This window comes from Myxocyprinus asiaticus, chromosome 41 (genome assembly GCF_019703515.2).
Source record: "Myxocyprinus asiaticus isolate MX2 ecotype Aquarium Trade chromosome 41, UBuf_Myxa_2, whole genome shotgun sequence".
NCBI classification, from domain to species: domain Eukaryota; kingdom Metazoa; phylum Chordata; class Actinopteri; order Cypriniformes; family Catostomidae; genus Myxocyprinus; species Myxocyprinus asiaticus.
Genome location: NC_059384.1, coordinates 22943907 through 22971077, shown reverse-complemented (window position 1 = coordinate 22971077; position 27171 = coordinate 22943907). Strand labels below are relative to the sequence as shown.

Below are 27171 nucleotides of genomic sequence, written 5' to 3'. Positions count from 1 at the left end.
ACAATTATTTTCACTGCATGTCACAGATAGTGTCCAGAAAGCTTATGATATTGAACCTGGAACATTCCTTTAAGTCGTTCAATGTTTAATGTGGAGCATCCAAATTGCTTTGCTTTCAAATATTATTTTTAGAGCTGGCAAAATGTATGCGTTAATGCAATTAATTTAAAATGTGTAACACGTTCCTTTTTCTTTAACAAAATATTTTTTTATTTTTTTATCTAATTTTGTTACATTAGAAATACGGACATTTTATTCAGCTCCATGGAATAGGGCAGAACCTTTGTGTTGTGTCCGGAGTCAATTTCCCTGACACACACACCACAAACACACACACTTTTTCATGTCAATGATCAAGTCCTCTAAGTAATGGTATGTGATATTTTATGTTATGTTTATTTTTTGTGAAGTTATTAGTGAAAATGCGGCATATGAGTACCACCTGTTCACATGAACAGTCAAAAGACATGTCAAAGACATGTACTTAGCTATTACTCACTATATTTTGTGAGTAAAACAAATGAGAGCTTTCCAACAACATTTGACACATGGCTATTTGATGAGCTTGATGTTTTTACTGATTACAATAATATGTACAGTGCAAAAATTTTAATAAATTATCAAAACAAAAAACTTCTGATTTGTCTGCAAATTTCAAAGCACTTGTTTAGTTTTGGTCATAATGCCTACATGCATTGGAAAGTAGAGATTCTAAGCTTTAAAAAGATACCCATTTTATGTGGTCAAGACTGTAATTATTAATATTTTCATAATTATATTTTTTCTCGAGGGCCCCATCCAAGCTTAAAGGGTTAATAATAATACTTCTTATATAAAGAGTACATTTTCAGCACTTTTAAAATCTGTGATTAATCGCACTGATAAATCATGCGATTAATCGTGATTAAATATTTTAATCGACTGACAGCTCAAATTATTTGACCTTCAAAGAAGACAAAGTATTTACAGAATACTTATCTTTTTTATTTACAGTACATTAAATAGCTCATAAAAAACTGGATCAACAGCTTTGTAAGAGTTGACATTGGGCTGGTGTCAGGATTAAAAGTAAAATTTCATCACACTGTCTTGAAAAAAAAAATCATTCACAATGTTATGTATAATTGATTCGTGCAGCTTTATAGTCTTTTTAACCAGTCAGAAAATGATCAGGCAAGGTCTTGGCTGGTAAATGCTGCTTTGAAAAGGGTCTGCTAGAAAACCATAATTGGTTTTGTATCTTAGAAATGAGCTACATTTGGTTCATGCCAGAAAATGATTCTACATAAGTTCAACCTATTGCTTTTCCTACAGAGGGAAATGAGACTCATACAGTACTCTTTTCATAACTCCCTTTCTTAACTTTTTTCAACAACTGCTCTTTAGGTAAAACATTTCAGTACATTAAAACAGTTATACTGGCAAAACTACCTTGAAATAACTTAACAACATTACCCCATTTTTGCTGTACCAGGTATTGAGTTTGTTTCCACAGTTTCTACACTTTCATTGTTTTTGCAATGACAATGGCAGTGATGGCCAAAGATAAACAAAGAAACTGATTTTAAATGGTTCAGAGGCTTCTCTGAGAATCACCATGGCAACATATCCTCATTATTCCAGAGATCACTGAAGGGTAAAGATCTGTCTCCCTTTCCCTAATCTTTCAAACACACACTGATCAAACCTAATTAAAGAGTGTGTAATTAGGCTACACAGCACACTTATGAAGAACATCTGCTGACAAACGGTCATCTGAGAAACGTTTAAACCAACCCGTTGTTTGATTAACAAGCCATTCAAATGTGCATCTTTAAACACCAGAAACTTATGATTAGTTAGTTTGCCCCTGAAAGGCTGCACAACCATAAATATTGCTTGAGAGGAGGAAAGAACCAGGGGAGAAAAGGCTACTCAGAAATGAAATAATTTTTTTGGACTGTTTCTGGTGAAGTATAACCATAACAGGTTCCTTTTGTTGGACTTGTGTTCCTTATGTTGTACTTGATCACTAACCTCCTGAGATCCGAGCGTGACTGCTGTGTGCATTTTCCATTTCCCTTTTTGATTTGTAACAAGTAGCACCTAATATACATGCAAAATTGATGTGAACACATGTGGACAGCGGGACTAAGTTGTGACATTTTAAATAATACCAAACTATAGCAAGTCCATTTTTTTTAATCAATTTTTTTATTAAGCTTCCAGGAGTGTTGGTTATTCATGCTTTTGAGACATTACAGACATTACATCAGAAATTAGCATAAATAATTTTGATTCAAAGTAATGGCCAGCATCGTCCTATCACTGCCAACCATGTTAAAATAAAATTATACATGATAAATTCTGAATCTGTGTACCGATTACCATTGTCCCATGTCTGCCAAACATGTTGAGTGGTCCAAACATCATCTGAAGCCTGAAACTGAACTTTTGGTTGGATTTTAGGAGTAAATGCACTGCAGAGAGATCTATCGGATGCTCCCTTGCTCCCTATTTAGTGAATGAGTTAACTTTTAGTGTGGTGTCTGTCTGCAAGGGTCTCAGAACAGTTCGAAATGCACCTTATTTTCATCCTAACTCCATATAAAGCCTCTGAAAGCAACATTTTCAGCTTTGGATGAACCAAAATGTGAAAATGCACAGTGAATATCAGATATCTAAGGAAAAATGCACTAAAGTTCACATTAGGGTACATTGTGTTTAGCAGTGTGGTTTTTGTGATAAATCGCTCAAATTATATAAATGGCATATTGAATGAAACTAGAGACTCTAATCTTTTGACTCAAACCGGTTTCAATATAAAAACTTAATCAGGTTTCTTACTACATGTAGTTTTGTTGCCGTTTCTCCCAAAGACAAACTCTGCTGTGATCGGCGCCATGTTGTTTTGTCACATGACTTCGTACGACAAAAGTTTAACCCTTTATTGTCAGCCCAGAGTCTTCTGAGCTGAGATCAGTCAGTTTAAATGAATTTACATTATACATTGTGTATAATGAAGCCAAAATACAACATCCACGCATGTGTACGCGGGGTCGCAGAAGGTTAAAGATCATTAAAGATCATTAAAGTTCCAGGTTCAATACAATTAAGCATTTTTTGCATAATGCTGATTGCCACAAAAATGATTTAGACTCATCCATAGTTTATTTAAAAAAATTAAAAAGCAAGAATTACAGCTACAGTAATGCACTTACAATGGAAGATCAAGACAAATAGAACTGACCCGGCTATTTCGTTATCATGCATAACTGTATTAGGTTAGGGCTGTTTTTGTTATGCGCTTGTTTTATAATGTCCTTTGTTTTGTTTGAGTTCATATTTGATTTCATGCTACTGTATATACACTACCGGTCAAAAGTTTTGAAACATTTGACTGAAATGTTTCTCATGATCTTAAAAATCTTTTGATCTGAAGGCGTATGCTTAAATGTTTGAAATTAGTTTTGTAGACAAAAATAGAATTGTGCCACCATATTCATTTATTTCATTATAAAACTAAAATTTTATTCAACATTTTTTTTTTTTTTTTTTTTTTTTAAATTGATGACTTGGACCAAATAATAAAACAGCCAATAAGTGCCCAACATAGATGGGAACTCCTTCAATACTGTTTAAAAAGCATCCCAGTGTGATATCTCAAGAAGTTGGTTGAGAAAATGTCAAGAGTACATGTCTGCATTTTGTTTAGTCACAACATAATTCCCATAGTTCCATTTATGTTATTCCATAGTTTTAATGACTTTACTGTTATTTTAAAATGTGAAAACAAGTGTTTCAAAACTTTTGACCGGTAGTGTAGGTTAGACATGTTGATACTGATCCTGTCAGAAAGTAAGGTTGCACTCAATTCGAAAGTGAATTAAATAAGCAGAATAAACTGAAACAATTACTTGTTTTTGCTTAAAACAGCTATCTGCAGCAATTATTTTATCAAACCATATATTTAAGCACAATAATTATATATTGCTTGTGTTTGGAGGCACTGTATTTGCTGCAATTGTCTGCAGTGCAAATACCTACACTATGTATCAAATCAATACAAAGTACATGATTAAAGGTGACACAAAGTTGTCACCTTTGTATTTGTTGACAAAGCGCCCTTTGTATTATTATCTGTGATTTTTGTAATTGGTAGATGATCATACATTATTACACCGTTGCTTTGTCCCGTATCTGATGTTTCAGATGAGCGACAACACTAATAAGCAGCTGCAATGACACATTCTTTGCAAAGTTTGGCAAATGACAAACATCAGAGGAAAATCTCTTGTGTCAGACTCCATTATCATGTGAGCTCAATATCAAAAATGAAAAACAAAGCCGATTTCACTTTTAATCAAAGGAATCACTCTGCTGTATAATTGATGAGGAGCATTGCATTGACAGAGCACATGACAATATCATATATAAATAATGCTTCTTTTACGCATTGATGAGTTTGGTGTAACTTGGCCTGTTGTGAATAATATATCACCTTTATGAGTACAGCTGCAAAGCCTGGCCTATCGAACCAATGCCTTTCATTGGATGAAAGGGGAGCACTTGATCCCTTTGCAAATAACAGTAAAGTTAACACATTTTAGTTGAATGGGGGGCTAGGGAGGGGGTGGGATCAATAATGAATAAACGCACAAGCCTCTCATCTCTGGGGGGGTTTGGTATGTTTTTTTCTTTCTTTCCCTGTAACAAAATTAAAAAGCTGAAAGAGGAGGAGGGGGGGTGGCTTAGGGATTATCAACAGCGATTCACTCACATTACCCAATCCCATTGTTCTTTTAACCTGTTTATTAAAACAGCCTGTGCTTTAAGTGGATTACTCTTTAAGCACTGAGGATATCTTATGTCTAAAGTACTGGTACAGAGACTGATGCGGCTGCTAGCTGTGGAGAATTTTTCACGGGATGGATCCATTCCCTCTACCAAAATAAATGCCATGTTCTGCTAGTAGTATTGTTTGGTTTTTAAAAGCCTGAGGGTTTCAATGAACTTGTAGACAATGTATGTAAGTCCAAAAGAATAATCACTCATACTTCTTGACATTTTGACATTTGCAGTGCTCAGTATCCCAAAGAAACCACTTATCAAACCACTTAGGTCCATTACAGATACTCATTCTCACTTACTAATTCATAAAGTTATTGATAATTTAGCATATTTTGAAAATTTCCCACATCCTCCCACATGACGGGCGAAGCAGCGCACTAGCACAATGGTTTTATGTCAAGACCCAGATTTTACTTTGTAAGTGACAACCCAACACAATACCACAATTGTTCATCCTACAAAAATGTCCTTAAATTTAAATATAGAAGTTATTTACATTACACTTTTGGTTTATAAATGTCTAATTTTGATAGTTTGATGTTTGATGCAAACAGGCCATGTTTCTCTCTACTGGTCTGACAGTGTCTCATTTGTAATCTCCTCAGTGTGGCCCTATCTACAGCAGGTTAAACACAGCAGAGACCCAGACTGATAGCAAGGGAGTAGAAAACCTCACCTACTGTTGTCTGTATGTGCCAGCTCTGATAAAGTGGCTGAGATGCACAAAGGTCAGAGTTCACATTCTCTTTTTTTTATTTTCTTATGAAATCTTCTCCAACACAGGGGCGAGAAAGGTTTTTTAGAGCTATCTTATTTACACCCTGAGATATATAATGTCAAATCAGAAAAATAAGGGGAAAAAAGTTCATTTTTGGCTCAAGTTTTTTTGTGATTTTTCAGTAGTTTCTTAGGCTGAGAGTTACATATTTAATCATAATCTATATCATTAAAACAATTGAAAAGTTTTCTTTTAAATTATACCAAACAATTTACCCTCTTTTGTTTATTTGTAGAGTTATAAGCCTTTAATTGTGGGTATGCCACTGAAACAGGAAATCTTTAAAAACACCTTCAAAGATTAAAGTGTTAAAATGGTCATTTTTAGTCAATGTATGGAGTCAGGTTGACACAGGTGCCCAAGCAGGTGTAGTTTATCACATTCAATAACTATGGACATGTTGAAAAAGACTGACAACCAGAAAGTGTCCAACCACTTTGTCTTAATTTTGAACAGCACTATTGTTGAATAGATATTGGTTATCTAATGCAATGACATTTATACATTTTAAAGTGTGGCTTAATTGTCTGAATACTTTTCGGGGCCACTTCATATTCAAATACTATTAAAATGTGATATTCTACTTTTTTTATTATTATTATTCAAATTAATGTTATAATAAATTGTTACCAAACAAACAAATGAATCAATTATTTAAACACCTTCCCTCCTATTGATCATTTGAGTGGAAACTGTGAAGCAGCATTGAATAGGCCAAGTGCAATGGGTCTGCCAGGCACTGAATTGGCATTAATTGATCTCATCTATGTTACATTTCAAAGCTATGTTACCTCCACAAATGTTTTTGTTGTCATCAGGGGTTGGCTTTGGCCCCTGCAGACATGTTTGAATCATTTTTTCCTTCCATAAAAGAGGTGCTTTTATCACTTTGGAAATGCATTATGTCATAACTTTAGTGATGTTGAGAGATGCTCTTTGAGGCTATTCAGAACTGACAGACCCCCGCATCACTCTTCCAAACCTGATGTTAAACAGCCCTGCACACGTGTGTGTATCCCCTCTGTGCCCTTTCATCTATTTATCATCTCATTCACAATCACACAGTAAATCCATTTGGAATTACAAAGCACTCTATAAGCGTTCCACTTGCTTTAGTGCTGTTTAAAAAGGCACAGTTAACTTAGGCTATAAATATGTTGAGTTATAACAATATTGATTACATGATATTATCTGCATTATCTATTGATCCAAGCAATCCAACTGAAAGACATGTTTAGTGCTGCATTGATTTTCCTCATTCCTATCTAAAATATGACAGAGTAAAGGCAGTAAATACAAATCATTAAGCCTGATGCAGTGACCTCTTTGAAACACATTTAACTGTATTGGCACAGTCCGCATGATTTGATTCATAATTTTGCTTAGGGTGCAGAACACACTTTCATTTTTAAGTACAGCGGATGTTTGTTTTTTACCACAAAATCAATCAAAAATTTAAGCTTATGGGTTTTAAAGTTTAAAGCCCCGGACACATGACAGACAGGTCACATTTAACACATTTAAATCTTGTCAATAATCAGCCAATTGTGCTCAAATTGTTAGGTTATTGATTTTGTAAATGTGGCTGTCATATTAAGGTATTAAGGGGAAAAGAAAGACTGGTGGACTAATACAGAGAAGTCAGTGATTACATTAAAACATAATAATAGTGTCAAAGTTTTAGGTAGGCTTAACTTTTAGTCTTTGGTTCTGTGTAAATGATATGGCACATTGGAGCAGTTTTGCTGTTGTCATTACATTCAGTACAATTTTCAGTTGGCTCACCACAAAAATAAATTTTGACTTACACCTCCTTTTTTTAAAAAAGAGCAAAAATCGAGATTCCAGTGAAGCACTTACAATGGAAGTGAATGGGGCTAATCCATAAACGTTAAAATACTCACTGTTTCAAAAGCATAACCACAAGACATAAACAATATGTCTGTTAACATGATTTTAGTGTGATTAAAAACTAAAAAAACTAAAATGGCTATAAAGATGATGATTTAAACAACTTTACAGCTCAAACAATACATGAGTTTTAACAGAAGAATTAATGTAAGTGCTTTTATAAAATTATAAGCTTCACATTTCTGCCTTTAAACCCTCAAAAAAATTGGCCCTATTCACTTCCATTGTAAGTGCCTCACTGTAACCTAGGTTTTTACCTTTTTTAAAGAAAAGGAAGGGCAAGTCAAAATTAATGTTTGTGGTAATCAAAATTATGCCACAATTATGTCGATTGAGCTTAACTTGTATTGAACCCGGAATATTCCTTCATTTACCTCACTCATTTCCATTAAAAAAAAAAAAAAAAAAAAAAAAACATGCTACCTGCAATGCAATATCCTAAACTGGTAAAACAGAAAATTAATAACAGTCTCTAAAGTATGAAGGATTCAGAAAAGAGTAGGCTAACTTCTAAAGAGTAGTTAATACTACTTTTATTTCAGGAGCTCAGGTTTTACAACAAGGAGTTGTACGGTATTTTGTATGTAGCCTATCTTTTATGTTTAATACATGTTTAAATTAAGAAAATGTTTATACATTTTTTCTAAATTATTGAATATTTGATTAAAGTGTGGTCTGTTACAGTTCAACATACGTTTTTGACATTTTGCACATTATCATCAACTAAAAGATATTTTCGTTGACTAAAATGATATGCCATTTTAATCAGAGTAAAACGGACTAAAATGAATGAATAAGACATGATGAAATATTGAATAATTTTAAAAGACATGTCTAAAAACTAAAACTATGATAAAAGCAAAAAAACTTTGTAATATTACTCACTGTAAACTCAGTTTTTGTTTTGTTTTTAAAGAAAAGGAGGGACTAGTCAAAATGATTTTGTGTTGTGTTCAACATTATGCCACAAATGCTGTCAAATACAAATTGATCTTAACTTGTCTTGCTATGAAACACACATAATAAGATAAATCTACAGCAGAGAGTAACAGGCAAATGTTCTATGTAGATAAATACATAAAACATTCCTTATGTTCAACTTGTACAAAATGTTCTGTCAGGAAACTGAAAAAATCTGCTTGTTGTAGTAACATATAAAAAAAATTTCATAATTTTAATGGTAAAAGACTGTAAAAATGCTACAACAAAAAAAAGCGTTAATTGTTTAATGGGTAGATAACTTAAAATATACGGTAAAAAAATATAATATATTTAAAAAGACAATACATGTAATTTTACAGTAAACTTTTGTAAAATGTACCTTTTTTTACATGTAAAAAGTGTGATTTTACCGTATAATTATGGTAAAAATTTATTTTGTGTTTAAAAAGAGAGTATACGTATGTACTTTTTATGGTAAATTATTGTTAAAATTACAGTAAAAAACAATAACTAGGTGTTTCCAGAATTCCCTGCATGACCCATTACATTTAATTATATTTATACATACAGTGTGTATTTATATATATGGGAATAGTTATGTTTCTTCTTATTTTTAATATCAGTTATGTACTTTGGGGTGTTCTGTGTTATGTTTTATGTAGTTTAGTTATTATTTGATGTTTATTGTATTATTTTAATTACACGTGTTACCCTGATGGTGTTTGACGCTTCCAGGATTTTATTATTTTTATTTATTTTTTTACAGTGAATTTTATATTGAACTAAATAAACATGACAAATTAAATTACACCAACAACAGTCATTTTTTATGGGTTAGATCAACATCAAGTAAGATCCTTGAGATAACAAGTGCAGGTTCCCACTTTTTTTAGTGCATCAGTAGCAGGGAACTGTTTCGACAAAATATAAATGTAAGTAGCAGTAACAATCAGTTCCCATAAAGTATGACATGTAAATCCCCTGGTCAAAGTACACAGCTACTTATACCAAACCTCCCCATGGACAGATAGATGCTTAACTATCAACAGGAACCCAACAGCTCAATATGAGGAAGCTTTAGATTCTCAACACTCACTGGAGAAGAAATACTTTCAAAGCTGTTCATTTTTTTATATAAAATATACAAACGCAATGGATCAATATAGCTGAATACACAAGAGGGGAAAAAGACAGAGGTGATGAAAAAAGCAGAGAAAGGAGAGGAAATAAGAAAAGAGAATTTGAGCAGGGGGCAGATGAACTGGCATTTATGTTATTAAAAGAGTGATAGAAATTCACATAACCCATCTGTGAGAGAGGACGGAGAGAAAAGGCAAAGGAAAGGACTGAAAAAAGAAGGATGGGGTGTTGATTTTGCATGATCGGAACATTAACACACAAACAGGCACATCTGTTGAAGAAGGCTCTCTCATCCTCAGGCAATGTCAACTCGATTACCACAGGGTTGAAAGAGACAAAGATCCATCCACATGCTCCTCATCCTTTTAGACCCATCTGCAAAGCCAGGATCTGAGGCCAACCCTGCCTGAAGAAAATCAAACCTTTTTAGAGCGAAGACAGAAAATGCCAGGGTCACCGTGCTTTTCACTGATGCTGAGCTCTTCCTAAATTACCTTAAGCATATTTGTGGCAAATAGGATTCCGCCTTCTGACCTCCAACATTGTCCCTCTTCTGCGAAAGGTCTCTCCTTATTTCAGTGGCCTTTGTGAGGCGTCTCATTGAATGTGTCCTGCACTCTTTTTCTATATGTATATTGTGTAGCTCTCATTTGTTGATTTAACACGCACTCTCTGGCTTACCTTGAGTAAGGATATAAAATAGTTATTTGCTCACAATGGGGGCAAGAAAATCAGGTACATATATTTAATATATCCTTCACGGTATACAGTTTTGTTTTCAGTGTGAAAGTCTTTGTATTTTGAAGTAAAAGCTGATTTATCTAGAGTGCAGCTTCTTCTTTATCCCAAAAGCGTATTCGCTTTTCTCTGTAGTGCAAAAGTCACAACATGCGGACCAGCCTAGCATATGGTTATGGCATTAAAAATCTACAAATTATTCTGTGTAAAACCTTTTATTCACCTTGTTTTAAAGAATAGTCTCCTTGCTGTAGTCCAAATATATGTTGACTATATTGTTCCTCATAAAAAAACACAATCAAATTTAAAGGGTTAGTTCACCCAAAAATGAAAATTCTGTCATCATTTACTCGCCCTCATGTTTTTCCATAACTATTTTCCATACATACCAATTTTGAAAAGGTTGACACTGCTCTCCTTTTGTGTTCCATACAGGAAAGTAAGTTATAAGGGTTTAGAACAACATGAGGGTGAGTAAATAATGATAAAATGGGTTTGGGTGTGATTTTTTTTTAAGTGTTTGAAAGGTAGTGGACAAATACTTATATATATCAATATATATATCAATGCTGTCAGCTGATTAACATTTATTAAATTAATAATTTTTCATAGTTAATTGCGATTAATCGCAGATTTTGAAAGTAGTGAAATTTGACTCTATATATACTTTTTTCCTATCAAAATGGACTTATTTCCTTTTCAGGAAAGAAAACAAAACAATATGTAACAATAATGCATTTCAAAGTATAAAGATAGAAATGCACTAAAATAGGACAAATTCAAGTAACATTAAAAGTTTCCCAAAGTTTAAGTGTGAGGATGACTAATTGAAAGAACTAGCCCCTCCATAGGTTGCATATTTATTGTAATGGGAATAAAATCTCTTAAATCCTCCACAATATTAATCAGCTGGTAAACTGTGGCTATCTGCTTTGTTACAGCAATCGTGAAGCTGCGTTCATGATTCGTGTCAGGGCGTCAGCAACAAGCACCGCTTTGAATTCCACATGAAAAGTAGACAATGTATTTGTGATAGTTAAGACTAGTCGTGCTTCTGTGGTAATTAAATTGAAATACTTGATTTCTGAAACAAGCTCCATCTAGGCTTGTTTTATACAACAAATAACATTAAGAGGTCCTTTCTCCATCACTTTATCACTGACACGGAATCTCTGTTGTGGTGTGTGCATTAGTGTAATGACTCCGGGCAGACACATCGACACATTGCAAAGGTTCCACCCTTCCAACCAGTGTTTCTGCTAGTTTATGCTGTATTAACGGTAAATGTGTTAATCGCAATTAAGAAAAATTAACACGTTAAACTATTAAAATTAATCGCATGCATTAACGTGTTAATTCTGACCGTTCTAATATAAATATTTTTTTCTAAAAAAGAAAAGAATTATGAACTATAATAGGCTATTTTACTGTGTAGGCGAAAACAAGCTGCATTTGTATAATTTCAATTTTAATTTTGAAAATGTAAACCTAAACAATTATTTTTACCAATTATAAACCTTAAAATGTCTACATCTCCATAATATTGTTTGAGCAACTGATCGTTTTCCATGTTTTTGTCCTGTCTTGCTCATTTTCTGTCAGTGTCTATAGAGTATGTATAAACATACAAAAGGAGCTTATAGGAGCCTGTGGGGGTGACAGCAAGAGCTGTGTGGATGGTGTTAGGAACATGCCACATCCCCACATGTCACGCCCAGCACATCGCCCACTGACCCTAGGGCCGTACAGCCACACTTGTCTCCACCACCCACAACAACACCCAGTTTCTCTAATCACAAATGTGTCTACATGTTGCAGCCTACTGCAAATACAAGTGAGAAAAGGGCCATTGAGTAAAGGACACTACCTTCTACCTTCTGTTTTAGATGTAAGCAAAATGTACAATATTACAGAATATTGAATCAGAATCACATAAAATCGAGAGCTTGTGAATCAGAATCGAATCGGGAAATCAGCCGTAACCATAAAATTAGTCCATACAACTCATTCTCAATATTTCCAAGTCTACTAAAACCATACAAGGCCACAAAGCTATTGTACAACTTCAGAAGACTTGGACTACTTTTATGATGGTTTTATGTTATTTCTTTTGTCCTTTTTGCAGCTTGACAGACATGGTCACTTTGAACTGTCATTGTGTGGATATGTTTCAAAATCAGAAAATCTTCTTTTATGTTCCACATAATAATAATAATAATAATAATAATAATAATAATAACAATAATAATAATAATAATAATAATAATAATAATAATTCAGCAAACAGTTTGGAACAATATAGGAATGAAAATTCTTTTTCACACAATTTTCATTTTCAGGTGAAACTTTAAAAAACAAAAAGCAAATGTATATGGTATCTAAATAAATTAGCTTATTGATGTTCAGCAAGATTCCGAAAAACAATTCATATTGTAAACCTCAATTGCCTGTTACGGCACCTTTCAGTGTCATACTTCCTCATCTCTTCCCACCTAATGTTCATTTTTGCGTCTATACAAGATTATCTCATCTCTCTCAAGTAATTTCTTTCTCTCCCAGGTCACTCGCCAGCATCAATAGACATCATCATAAACACAAGCAATTGAGTGGGAGTGCGGCAAAACTGCCGCGCCGCTTCTCTCCAACTCCCCTCACGCAAGGTCAACCCCAACCTGTCTTACCACAAAATGAATGTCACAAGGGAAAGTCTAGAGCTTTGAAGCTCCTGAAGCTCCATCCACTTAGAAGAGCGACACCCTAGGTTTTTGTTCCACAAGCTTAAATATGACAGGAACGATGTGTGGGGGGATAGAAGAACACATTATAGCCCGTGGATTGCCAGGATCTGGATGGCACGCACACACTCACATTAGACTGTCCCCTTATATACACACAAAACACAAGCCGTACAAACACAGACACTCTTGGATCTTCTCAATCTTTGGTTTCAAAGGAAGCGTATAAGGCAGAAGGACAGGGGGTTATGCATTAGTACTGGTCAGTGCTCAAAGAGACTCCATCATAAATAATAAAGGGTTTGTGAAGGACATCCAGACTCTAGTTACCGACTACGCACTGCGCCTCACATCACTCCAGACAGATGTGACCATCCTCTATACCTATATTATTAACTGACGGCTTCAATTATCCAACGTTATGGAAGCAACATGCAGAGTGATGGGCACAGAATTTGTTTGGGGAATGCTTGTGTTAATTTAATACCTCACCAATGGAAATGGGGTTGTGCCTCACTGTTTGTAAAAACTGTTACCTTTTTGATTTTCATTCAGAGTTTTAAAAGAAATAGGATAGACCTACTTTTTTAAGAGTTTAAGAGGTTTCTTGTCTTTGTGAATAAAAAGACAACTGGAGATCGTAAAACTCAGTCGAAGGATATCATTTTAACCTGGACTACCTTATTTGACCATGTTTTTCCATATAGTCAAATTGTCAAATATGAACTATTTATGAACATCTAATTAAAATGGTTCATGCAAAAATGAAAGTTTATTTGTTATCCTTTACTCACCCTCATGTCATTCCTTAAACTTGGGGTGAATAAATGGGGTTTTTTTTTTCTTTAGTGGAACTCAAAAGAAAATATTTAGCATAATGTCAAAGCTGCTCTTTTCCATACAATGAAAGTGGATGGGCACTAGGTATAGCCATGGACACCATTTACTTTCCATACTAATCTCACTGTGAATTTGGCAACAGTAGATCGAAAATGTTTCAGCTGAAATCAGTTACCGAGAAAAAGTTGCTTATCGAAAACAGTTTAAATTGCTTACCACAATTCGAAACCACTGCCCCAGTGGCCGAAGCTGGAAGTGTTGTTGAACATTTGGCCGCATGTGAGCTGCAGTTTCTGGGTGAAATGTCCACAGAGTGGCGCCAAAAGTGAGTAGTAAAGTGAGTTGTTTTTAATTGTAAATGATGTAATACAGTCAACAGGAATGCATACCTAATTAACCATACACCCTAATCCAAACCCCAACCCTAAACCTAACCATTAGTGGAGTAAAAATGTAACTTCAGAGCAAAAATGCAAACTCCGGGAGTCGCAAGTTCGAATCCATGGCGTGCTGAGTGACTCCAGTCAAGCTTCCTAAGCAACCAATTGGCCTGGTTGCTTGGGTGGTTAGAGTCATGTTGGGTTAAGCTCCTTGTGGTCGCTATAATGTGGTTCTCGCTCTCAGTGGGGAGCGTGGTGAGTTGGGCGTGGATGCCGCGGTGAATTGCGTGAAGCCTCCACATGCACTAGGACTCCGCGGTAAAGCGTCAAACAAACCACATGATAAAATGTGCAGATTGACGGTCTCAGACGTGGAGGCAACTAAGATTCATTCCTCTGCCACCTGGATTGAGGTGAGTCACTACATCACCACGAGGACTTAGAGCGCATTGGGAATTGGTCATTCCAAATTGGGGAGAAAATGCACAAAAAAAAAAAATAGATGCAACCTCCGGATCGTGCTCATCATTTGAATGTGATTACTTCCTGGTTTCCATGGGACCAGAACCCAGGTCTCTCAGGCAGCACAGGAAAAGGTAAACACATTTGAATTGATGCAAAAATGTCTGATGGTAGATGGCGCTTGTCTGTAACTTGGTAGTATAGGGTCAATGTCAGGGTACCGGAACATTCGGTAGCAAAATGTCAACTTCCGCGTGATTATGTTTCACATTTATTGTATGGAAAACAGTAGCTTAAACTTTCTGCTAAATATCTCCTTTTCCAGAATGTTTTAGAAACAACATGAGGGTGAGTAAATAATGACAGAATTTTAATTTCTGGGTGAACTATATCTTTAACCAGGCTATGGAACTGTATCTAAATGAAGCTCTGACTCTGAGGTAGTTCGAAGATTAACTAGGAGCACAACCCAAGTAACATTCACTTCAATTAGCGGATACTTGTGGAAAAACCTGAAATATCTTTAATAACAGCCCTCTGTCCTATTGAACAGAAAATGCCTACATATATCCATTATGAACTTGAGGTGGCAGTGCCAATTAATTTCCACTGTCCTCGCTGACCCTACCAGCAGCATGTTTATAAAACAAAAGCGGACCCTGTACCGCTCCAGCCCAACTCTTGTGCCGGCCCCCTCCCTCCATCACCCCCTGCTTCAATAGCATCTTATCTGTAGCCGCTGGCGGTACAGACGCATTAGCGAGTGGATTACACATGCTTGGTAGGCATGCATTAGGGAGATGGGGGCAGATCCCAGCTCAAAGCAGCCAACTAAAGGCCTGAGCCTGCCCTATAATGAGATCTAACTCCTAAGGAGAGGCACTCGGGGCTAGTGCGCTCTATTTAAAGAGGGCCGGCCTCATTTAAAAGAATGTGTCTGTGTCACTTTATTACTTAACCTGAGCGAGGCATGTCAAGACCCTCTTTGCATTAGCACCAAACCCCCTCCTCCCTATTTTCAGCTAAGCTGATTACACAAACATAATATGTATGTATTTTTTAGGGGCCTTAGAGGGGGTGTAAAAGCCTAATGTGTATGTGTGTGTATACATGTACAAGTGAGGCCGAAACGAGGACTAGGATTTTGCTTGTGGCTAGCCATTAAAACACACCCCTTTTTGGTTCTAGGTTGACTTTTAGATCATATTTAATCAAACTATATAATGATGACTCTAAGACTTCATAGATATTACATTTTCATGCGTGATTTTCTGTAAAGCTGCTTTGAAACAATGTGTGATGTGAAAAGTGCTATACATATAAAAATGACTTGACGACTTTTAGACGTTCAACGTTATTTTTAAATCATTTTGAATGACAAAAGGTTATCAAAGCAAATTTTCTCAGCTCAAAATAATTTTTTTAAATAATGATATACCAATGTATTGACCAGGTGGATTAATCGATCAGTATTTGGTTCTTTTGAGATTACCGCTACGGTTGTTAACTGTGATGATTGGCCATTTACCAGAAGTGGTCATTCTGGTTAGTGTCAGTTACAAAATACAAACAGCTACCGACAGCCTTGTTAATGAATAATGCACATTTTCTTTTTTTAAGTACATTGGGGTTCAAAAGGCCAATTTAGTTTAATTTTTTAGCATTTCCGTAATTTAATACAGATTTATTTTCATTCCAAATTAAATTATCAGCATAACAGTTTGAATAAAAAGTTGAATGTTATACTATTTGGTATGGGGGTATTAATTCATTTTGAAATAGGTTAAAATGACTTAAAGTGTATACTACACATGAAATGTGTGTGAGTCTGGGCTTATTTGATAGGCTTACTTGATATTTCCCCTTTTTGCCAATTTGCATGGACTCCACAAGGAAGCAAGGAAATCTGACCTATCAAAGGAGTTAACATGGTTGATGTCACAAATTTTGCTTATTTGATTACTTATAAATAGTTCTTAAATATTTCTTATTCTGCGTGCTGAGTGACTCCAGCCAGGTCTCCTAAGCAACCAAATTGGCCCGTTTGCTAGGGAGGGTAGAGTCACATGGGGTAACCTCCTCGTGGTCACTAAAATGTGGTCCATTCTCGGTGGGGCGCGTGTTGAGTTGAGCGCGGATGCCGTGGTGGATGCCGTGAAGCCTCCAAATGCACAGTGTGTCCGTGGCAACGTGCTCAACAAGCCACGTGATAAGATGCGCGGGTTGATGGTCTCAGACACGGAGGCAACTGGGATTCATCCTCCGCCACCCGGATTGAGGCGAATCACTACGCAACCACGAGGACTTAAAAGCACACTGGGAACTGGGCATTCCAAATTGGGTGAAAAAGGGAAAAAAATAATATATATATATATTTCTTATACTTTTTATGTCATACCATTTCTTTGTTTTTTATTGCATTTTTCAAAATCCTAAAACTTAATGTCCTGTTTTAAAATTAGATTTTGAATTCCAACTTTTGAACCCCACTGCATTTTTGAGTACATTTTGTAAATTAATTGAGCAAATAAAATTTTATGTTCTTTTAAATTCCACAATTTTGTGTATCTTATTTGTTATCCTTACTTTTTATCATGTATATTGGCATTATATTAGCCATTGTCCACTCTGTTCTCAAAAACCCATTTCAGTCAACCACTATTTCAAAGCACATCCCTTCTGTTGTCCATCGTTTAAGACAAAAGCTATCAAAAATATGTTGCATATGGAAAGCATTCCAACTGAATGGTATACATTCTACTCTTAACAAATGGTGCATTGAGTCAGAAACCTTCTCCCCCTTTTATGTCCACAACAGATATATTTTCCTCTCAAACTCCCCCTCAATTACACAAATCAATACACATTTCTTTTATCTTTTCGTGCCTTTTTTTTTTCTCTCGTTCTCTCGGCTGAAGGTGACCCCTGGGCTGGAACGTGTCCTCCATTTCGGCAGAATCGGCATAAGTGCTGGCCATTTGGCGTGGACGTTAAGTGTACGAAATGAGTGGCCCTGTCTTTCTCTGGTCATCTCCTCCTTACAGGCTGATGATAGAAGTGTCACATCCTAGGCCCGAATAAAATGCAAACTGACAAGAGACGAGGCTTTGGTGGCTGAATATAATGCCGGATTGTGCCTCAGAGTGCCTTATTATCTTGTCTTGGGATGCTGAAGAGGAGGCCGATCCCTTAGAAAAGAAAAGACAGCCACTGTACACACACATAGACACACAACCCATCTTCTATTCTGAGTAAGAGCAAAAAAAACAAAACAAAAAAAAAAAAACAGAGTTTGGCCTCCTAACTACTGCTTTTGCAGCTAATGTACCTGACAATAAATAGGATGGGGTTGCTGAAGATGTTTGTGTGTGATAGTTGGAGTGAAACCTGGAGAAATGAGCTTTTTAAAAGGCGGGGGAGGTCGAAAAAGCATTGGGAGTTGAAAGTGAGGAGGAGACAGAGAGAGGTGAAGAAGAAAGATGTTATTCTGGAGTCAGCAGCTTTGCTTTGGCCTTAAAGTTAGTCATAATTCTGTTCTAAACAACACAAAAAGGGTTTAATGCATACAGATACATGGACATGCACTGCAAACTACTTTTTATCCTAAAATGCCACCCAAACCAGCACAATGAATCAGTCAAGGTTTTTCAAACACATTTTGAATCAGAGCCTTAAACAGGGACTTAAACATTTTACAACCATTTAAAACACTTTCACTTTATGCATCTCTTTGTGGGAGTTGAAGATAATAAAGAAGCATTTAACTCATGGTACGACAGCACTGCTAATACAAAACGTACGCAATGTTTTGATGTAAAAAATATATAAATATACATTAAACACTTTTCTTTCATCAGCTGAAAACTTGTTCTCCAATACCCTTTCAAAAGTGTGAAATGAAGCTTTATCACAGTCCAGTTAATTCAAAAGTAGTTCAGTTGCATTCAGCGCAAATCTAGCCTCCAACACAAAAAAAGTGGTAATGTTTGGTCAATAATGTATATATTTCACTCTCTTTCCATTGTCCACACAACAAACTCCAACACTCTTTCTTTAGAACCTCTGTAAAGTTAAAAATCTTCCCTAGAGATTGCTAAAAACCCACTGAATGTTCTATCCACGCTGCACAAAACATGGTCCATCGTATTCTTCATTGTCTCTCCCAACTGCCCTTAATAGTCCTGTACAACACCAACCCAACAACAACCCCCCCCCCCCCCCCCTTCAGAGGAAACTTTTCAACTTTTCAAACCAAATGTCAAGGCCGGTCTTTTATTGGCTATAACACGTATGCGTTTGTGCGGAAATTAGACTGAACCTTTGTCCATACGTGTTCAAATGATTCTTTGATTGTGTGGCCTTTAATGCTGAATGCTTCATTTGAAAAACATCTAGGCAACATTCAATTAGTCTTGAAAATCAACCAAGGAAAAGGATGAATGTCTTCAAACAGGTGATGCGAAAGCTCGTCCAATGCTTCTGTGTTCATGCATATCAATTTGTCAAGCATCGGTTGCGTTGCTAGACATACGTATTGCACTTCTGTGACCTTTAAACGTACAGGAGCTCTTTGAGGGCAGCAAAAGACCATTTAATCAAACAATGTCGAGTAAGAAGAAAAGATAAAACTTCAGTATAAATCGTCCTAAAGAGATGAAGGTGAAAAAAGGTTGTTGAATGTTCTATATGAAGCTTTAAATTGAGAGTCAAACTGTCCAAAATGCAGATGTAGATAATGTAAATGTGGGTGGCTGACTTAAACTCAAGTTTAGTTATGTTTTTGTATTTTTCACACATGCAGTATGGATCTGATTGTGTTACTTTTAAGTCATTTATTTTAATTTAGTTGTATGCATGCTTGCATCACTGGTTTTGTATGTAAAAAATAAAAATCAAGACATGATTTTAATCATTGTGTCTTTGCTCCTTTGTTGTTGTTGTTGTTTTAAAAAGGTTATATTCAAATACATATTTGAAATGGGACAAAAAAGTAATTAAACCAATTATAAATGTGTACACCAGTACACCTTTGAACACCAAATTTCAAAATATTAAGAAAAACAGGAACAGGTTGTCATAATCAGTCCTTTTTCTTTTCATTCCTACCTGCTATTTCCCTTCTCCTCCTTCATACACAATTCTTTCTGTAACCAAAGTACAATGACCTCTCAGGTATTTCACTGATGGGCAACTGTGCCCCAGGACAGATTCAGCCATGCCCGTTTGCCTCGAGCAGCCCCCTGGCACTGCCCACAGCCCCAGCCTGCTTTACCTCTCATGGGGCATGAAAGAGCGGGGACGCTCCATTTGGTGGCCTTAAAAAAGGAAAGGACAATCTTTTTTTAATAATGTTGATCCTGGGCTGACCACATGCAAACTAAAAAATTTAATAAAGCCTTGATTTTGTAGATTTATGTATTGTACATAAAGGTCTGAAAAACTATGTGCCTGCATGAAAATGTGAGTGAGTGCATGTGCGTGAGTTTGTGTAAGCGTGCAAAAAAAGTGCATTTTTACAAAAGGTTTAGATTGACAGATGAGCCGTAAAACGGAGCGTAAAGAGAAAAAGAAACAAGACAACAAAAGAAGGTTTGATGCTTATTAAAGGCAATTGTAACACTGGCATTATAAAACAGTAACTGGGCTTTTTTTTTTTTTTTTTGCCTTGGGATATTCTGAGTAATTCATCAGACTGACATCGGGAACGGTTCAGGGCCTGAAAGAGAGGTTTCGGACTGGGATCAGCCACATCCCCCAACCCCACCCCATCCCAAATCCCAAAATCAAATCAGCAAAGAGACCCGCCACGTTGACACACCATCACCGTGGTGACTGGCTGCACCTCACCCGCCCGCAGTCACAAATCCATTATTTCCAAAAATATGGTCAACCACAATATACGCTATGCACACCGCACATTCACATACACAAACTCTTGTTTTGTGCGTTTGGTGCACATAAGGGGGTCGCTGATGTTTGATGTATAATTCATCCCAAAACACCAAGTAATACTCTTTATTCTGTTCTTTTAATGTCTAATGTAACACAGCAGCAAGTCATGGCTGAAACTGGTTTGTAATGAGAACGGAATACCTGAGCCAGTTAATCAAAACAAATTTATTACAGAATGATAAAGTGATGAATTCAGCAATATCATTCAATAATTAATTGATATGACCTTGGCTGGGAAACAAAGGCTGCAAGTTGGTCATTTTGAGACATTATTTATCATAACACATATAGGTTATATATTGATTGCAATTAAAGTAATATTATAGCAGATGTAAATTATTTTTTAATAATGCTATCACAAATCTGGTAAATGAACTGTAATAATATACAGAATGGTAATATATATATATATATATATATATATATATATATATATATATATATATATATATATATATATATATATACACACACACACACACACACACACACATTAAAAGTCCTTTAATGCTTTAAGAGTTTATTATGATCAGGTAGGTGGCAGACGAGGTTCAACTCTATTATCATTAATGTAATGCAGTTACTTCTAACACCCAGAGCAATAAGAGCTCCCTACAGGCGTCATTCAGCCATGATTACAGACAAGAGGAAGAGACAGTCACAGCTACTGAAATCAAACCTGAAGCATAGAATCAATCCTGACTGCCTTACTTTACCAAGTACCAACTCAGATAATAAGCTTTAGAAATATTTATGTTATAAATTGCAGGGAATTACAGGGATGAATGCAAATAACACCAGCACAAATTCCACATTCAGAGTGCCAATCACTTCTAAACCCCTTAAGTGTTTTAAGAAGGTCACTTTACTAGGCTGGATGTGCAAGACAACACTTGAATTCAACAAAGTTATTAGCTCCTTTTTTATGCATGGTGCTCTTTCAAATTAATTTGAAATACTGTGATGGATCTTTGAGAACATTTTTACATCACTTCCGTTAATGTATTTTTCTTTTTAATGAGCATATTTAACATTTGTGAGATATATAACTCTGTTTGGGGGTTGTGGTGTGTATGTGTGATTGTGTGATTGTGTGTTCATTCTGTAATAAAGTCAAAAAATCTTCAATAAGAAAAAAGAGCTTTGTATTGAATTCACTATTATGCGCATACAATGAATATAGAAACACATAAGCAAAAAATATTTCTTCATAAAGTAGATAATATAGAAGACACATAAGTTATGAAAATTCTTTTTAAAATTTGTGGTGCATGTCAATATTGAAAATATTGGTGAATATGTTTTTTTTGTTTGTTTTGTTTTTTTTTTTTAACAAAAGTCTGAACTCAATAGCTGGTATCTGATCTTAAAAAATTATAGGTTGATTCTGAATGGTTCATGCATTTCACCTGTAAGAGTTCAAACAAATTGAAAAATGCATTGTGCATTCTGTTTATAAAGAGCCAGCGGCAAGGTTAGATGAGTTTTAAAGTGTATCATTAATGGTGCAAATTTAACATCCATAGCAAACATTACACCAATGAATTGAATCCAAAGGGATGGTAACCTGTCTGTTCACACAGTAGACCACTGCTGAGTAGAGCAAAGGATTTTTGAAGGCTTTTTTTTTTATGTCGAACAAGGTCTGAGAAATCATGCGAGACATTACATTTTACATAATACTGAAGGGTACACTATTTTAGGATGTTAATTAAATTCAAATTTTTGAGAGTTTTGAATGCATTTTGTGTCCAGGTTCATTAAATATGTCAGAAATTCGAATAAGTATGCTCAGTACTCAGCAAAGATGAAGCATAATTAAAGAACATGCTTAATGTTAAAAATTATTTTCAAATGTTTTTCAATGGAACGGGATCATTTAGCATATTAACAATTTAATAGTTAATATTAACAAATTAAAAATTCCTTAAATTGTAAAGAATAGAATACATTGACATAATAGTAATAATAATAATAATAATAATAATATAATAATAATAATAGTTATTATTATTGGTATTAGTATTAGTTTAATTCTATGGAATAAAGTATTTTTCAATTACTGTTATTATTATTATTATTATTACTACTATTTTTTAAAAATATCACATTCTTAAAAATGTGTGCATTTTTGCATTCATCACTTGGGCGCAAAACTAGACAAGCTGTACCCTTCTTTCCCAGTAGTAGAGAGTCAATGTATATACTGCTGTTCATCAGGAATATTCAGGAATTCAGCCTGCTTAGATGTGAACTCATCATGAGGCAGAGGAGCCCTTCACACAACAATCACATTTCTCTCCCTCAGGCCTCTTCGCTTTCTCTCATTTTATCTTCAGCCTAAGCCGAGGAGATCTCAAATGTGAAGAAATGTCACCTCGTATGACAGATGAGTGTGTGTGCGAGTGTGTGTGTGCGTGTACATTATATGTCTCCTGTTGCCTATTTGCCCCAGATTCTGTCACATTTTTCTGCTTTATGAACACCAACAAAAAACTGGTCCCCACATACAGCATCCCCACCAGTGTCTGAAGAAAAGGACACTTCTACCACAAGAATTCAATGTGAAGGCATTAACCGCAAATGCAACATATTTTCATGTAAAATGCATAATGAAATGGTAATATTTGCATCTATTGACATGTACCAACAGAGTTAACGTAAAGACTAACTTCTCTAAACTCGCTGTAAAATATAATCACAGTAGGTAACTTTCCTTTAAAAAAAAAAAAAACTGATTGCCTTAAAAAAAGCATATTAAACATTTTGATTTGTCTCAAGTAAAGTGGACAAGGAATTGCATAATGTTGTACTTGATTACAACTAGTAAAAATAGCAAAACATTAAGCTGAAGTTAGGTCAGCAACTCTGTTTAATTTGAGTTTTGAGCTGTTAGTATATACAGTTTGAAGCACATATCTGCATTGCCACACTGTCAGGAATCCACTGTTTCATTAAATTAAAATGAATGAATTATGTGGTGTAATTTGAGATTGGCCAACATATTTAACAACTAATAACAGGCACAAGAATATTCTAATTACATCTCTCCACAGGATACCCACTTTCCAGCCACAAGAACCCAAACCTGTGTTCTTTCTACCCACACTTTGACTCTAACTTTCACCTGCTCTGATCCAGCACTTTCTACAGCGCTCACGTACACAAACAAACAAACAAACATACTCATGCTGGTGTTAATTTCTCCCATGACACTGGTGCTGGGTGTCACTTCACAATAATTAGGAAGATGCAGGCTGGACTCACCATACATCTTCTCCTCTGAGTCCATGTCAGCTGACAGCAGCAAGGGCTCATCGTTGAACTCGCTGTCTGGGCTGGCCGCTTTGTCGTCATCCCGCAGCTCACAGGCGTCCATATCGGCACGCAGGGAGAGCAGCGGTTTGCTCAGCTGCCCTGTGATCATCGGATCCTGGAGGCGAGCAGAGGAAGGACCAAGTTGGGAGGAGAAGAAGAAGAAAAAAGGCAAAAGAAGTGATGTTCGCTTTGGTATGCACTGGTTCTCTCACACACACACGCTCGCTCTGTTGCTCTCTTACTCACCCTCCCTTTGCTTTTTGAAACTCACCACCTCTTCTAACACTCTCTCTCTCTCTCGTTCTCTTTACTCAGTGTACCCTCACTGGTGCTGGCTGTAGTGGTTAAGAGCTCTTGTGGACTTCACAAATTTCGAAAATCTTGTTTGAGATCTTCCACTCGACAAATGACTCATTTATTTGAGTATCACTCAAGAGCCATCAACATTAACATTTGTGTATTCTGTTTAAATTAACAAAAAGTGCGAGTACGAATGCAGCAAAGAATTAAAATATGTTGATTTTGTAACCTGAAATCGTCGTTGTCATGATAATAAATCATATCTGAATTGAAAACTTCATTGAGAATTATGATATGTTTGAATGTGCAACATTTGCTGAGCGAAAGAGTGTATTCTGTTTAAATTAACAAAAAGTGTGTAGATTTAACAGTACGAATACAACAGAGAATTAAAATATGTGGATCTTGTAACCTGAAATTGCTTGTCATTACAATAAATCATAGGACATATCACATAACAGAAAAATCAGCATTGAAAACTTTATTGAGAATCTAATGGCCCACTTCATTCAACTTTAAATTGACATAATTCTCAATTTTCACAAAGAATGTCCTCATCCAAGCAGACCTTTTTATTCAAAGTGCAATTTTATGAGGTCACACTAAGTGCTATTTTATTCAAGTTTAAATAATAGTGTTTTAAACACGTGCAACTTCCTATTTAAGTCCATTTAGGTTCAGTACCCAAAAGTACACTGAAATGTTAACCTAAAAAATTCACTGGTTTTAGGTCAGGTCAAGAATATTATTTAACACCACTGAATCAACCTGGAAACATTAGCTTACACCAACAAGACCAAGTAGAAATAGCTCCTTAGGATGACAACTGGAGGTTACCACTTTTTTACAGTGTAATGGCCCACTTCATTCAATCATCTTTGATTTACATTATTTTCAATATTCACAAAGAATGTCCAGATATTTTTATTCAAAGAGCAATTTTATGAGGTGTTATTTCATGCTATTTTGATTGGGGTTTAATTTATAGTGTTTTGAACAAATATTCTTGAAACTTTCTACACTTTCTACACTTTCTACACTTTCACTGAATCCAGTTAAACTCTCCAGCACCCAAAAGTAATGAAACATAAAGCAAAGCCATATAATAAATTATTTGTTTGAAAATATATAAGTAAAACACAAATACATTTTATAACAACAACAAACTTACCAGAAAGGTGATTCCAGAATAAAAAGAAAAATGTCTGAGTTTCTATGCTCCAAAAATCTTACTTAGCTAAAATCCACGAGCAGGGAGAGAGAGCAGTTAGAGCATACCAAAGTCTGAAGTGAGATCAGTCAGTGCATGCCTGTCACAAAGCCCAAAAACCAGTGTGGATAATGCAGATACATCAAGTGAGCACTGCCGGTGCAAGCCTGGGATTGCCTCTGGAGACTTGCTTGAGATGTCACCTCCACTCTCTCTCTCTCTCTCTCTCTCTCTCTCTCTCTCTCTCTCTCTCGCTTCAGAAGTACCTCCCCCCACTCTTTCTGATGGTGAGACACACAAACAAATGTGTACAAACAGGGAGGGCAAAAAAGCTGCTTATCTCTTGTTATGCCCCTTTATTTATGGAGTAGTTTCTGCCCAAATGACTCTAAGATAGGGGACAGGTGATCGGTTTGGATGAAGCCTAAGAGGCAAAGGAGGAAATCAAGTGGAGGAGCGGATTGGACCATCACAAGGCTTAATTTTGCCCCACCTCTCAACCAACCTACACTGTGCTCGGGAGCGGTCAATGAATGGCAGCCCGCGGGGCCTCTGTTAATGTGCTCATCAGATAGAGTGCATGAAACTTTGATATGACACATGATGATCTTTGAAAATGATAATCAATAGGAATAGTTTAAGCTGTCATTCGCCAAGCGCCTGCAGCTGGTCAATACTCATATGCTTTGGCAAAATGTCCCTTGTCATCGCTCCACTGGAGTTTTTTCTCTATTCTCAGTGCACTTATGCACGAGCAACTCAGCAACGCATCAATATGCCCCTCTTTCTCAGTATGGAGAGGAAAATGCCTTTCCCCCAACACGCTGAATGAGGGAGCCTTGCACTTTGCATTCATTTAAGGCAATACCAGCTCAAAAGCCAACCCCCCCCCCAACACACATCCATCCATCCATCCCTCCACCCATCCCGTTTCACTCCCTTTTGAGTTGCCTGATAGGTCCAGTGGAGGGCAAAATTAATACCTAATTGAATTGTGAAGTCATCAAAATAATCAATACTTTTTTATTATTTATTCTTTACAGTCTGTTGACTGAATAGGGCTGTGAGAGGCTGAGGGAAGAGAGAGAGAGAGAGAGAGAGAGGCCTGAGAAGATGTGATACAGTGTAATTTTCACCACAGGCTGCTGGAGAAGAGTGGACACAATAAAACAGAGGGGAAAATTACCAGGAAAAGAATGAGGGAAGAAAAAATTGGATTTTTACATTTTGTTAAGAAAATGTGAATGGTGTTTGCCTGTGCAACACAAGATGCCATGACACTAGGGTGTTGTGGATGGTTGCCAGGTTGTTGCTATGCGGTTACTAAGGAGTTCTGAGTCTCTTTTTATTTATTGTTTTGCAGTTGCTACACTGTAAAAAGCAGTGACCTGCAATTGTTACCTTAAGGAGCTATTTCTACATGTTCTAACCCTTAAAGGAATATTCTGGGTTCAATACAAGTTCATTTCAATCAACAGCATTTGTGGCATAATATTGATTACCAAAATAATCATAATAATAATAATAATTACAACTTATCCCCCTTTTCTTAAAAAAATAGCAAAATTTGGAGTTACAGTGAGGCACTTACAATGGAAGTGAATGGGGCCTATTTCTGGTGGGTTTATAGGCAGA

The 27171-nt window shown here is 35.9% G+C and overlaps 1 protein-coding gene across 1 annotated transcript in view; it reads right to left on the bottom strand.

The window, feature by feature from the left end:
* LOC127431715 (POU domain, class 6, transcription factor 2-like) overlaps positions 1–25593 on the bottom strand; it is a 139572-nt gene extending 113979 nt beyond the window's left edge. The window contains 2 exon segments of the mRNA XM_051682244.1: positions 23976–24141; positions 25498–25593. Of these exon segments, the coding sequence (XP_051538204.1) occupies positions 23976–24135 (160 nt within the window). The 5' untranslated portion in view covers positions 24136–24141; positions 25498–25593.
* Between the last annotated feature and the right edge of the window lie 1578 nt (positions 25594–27171).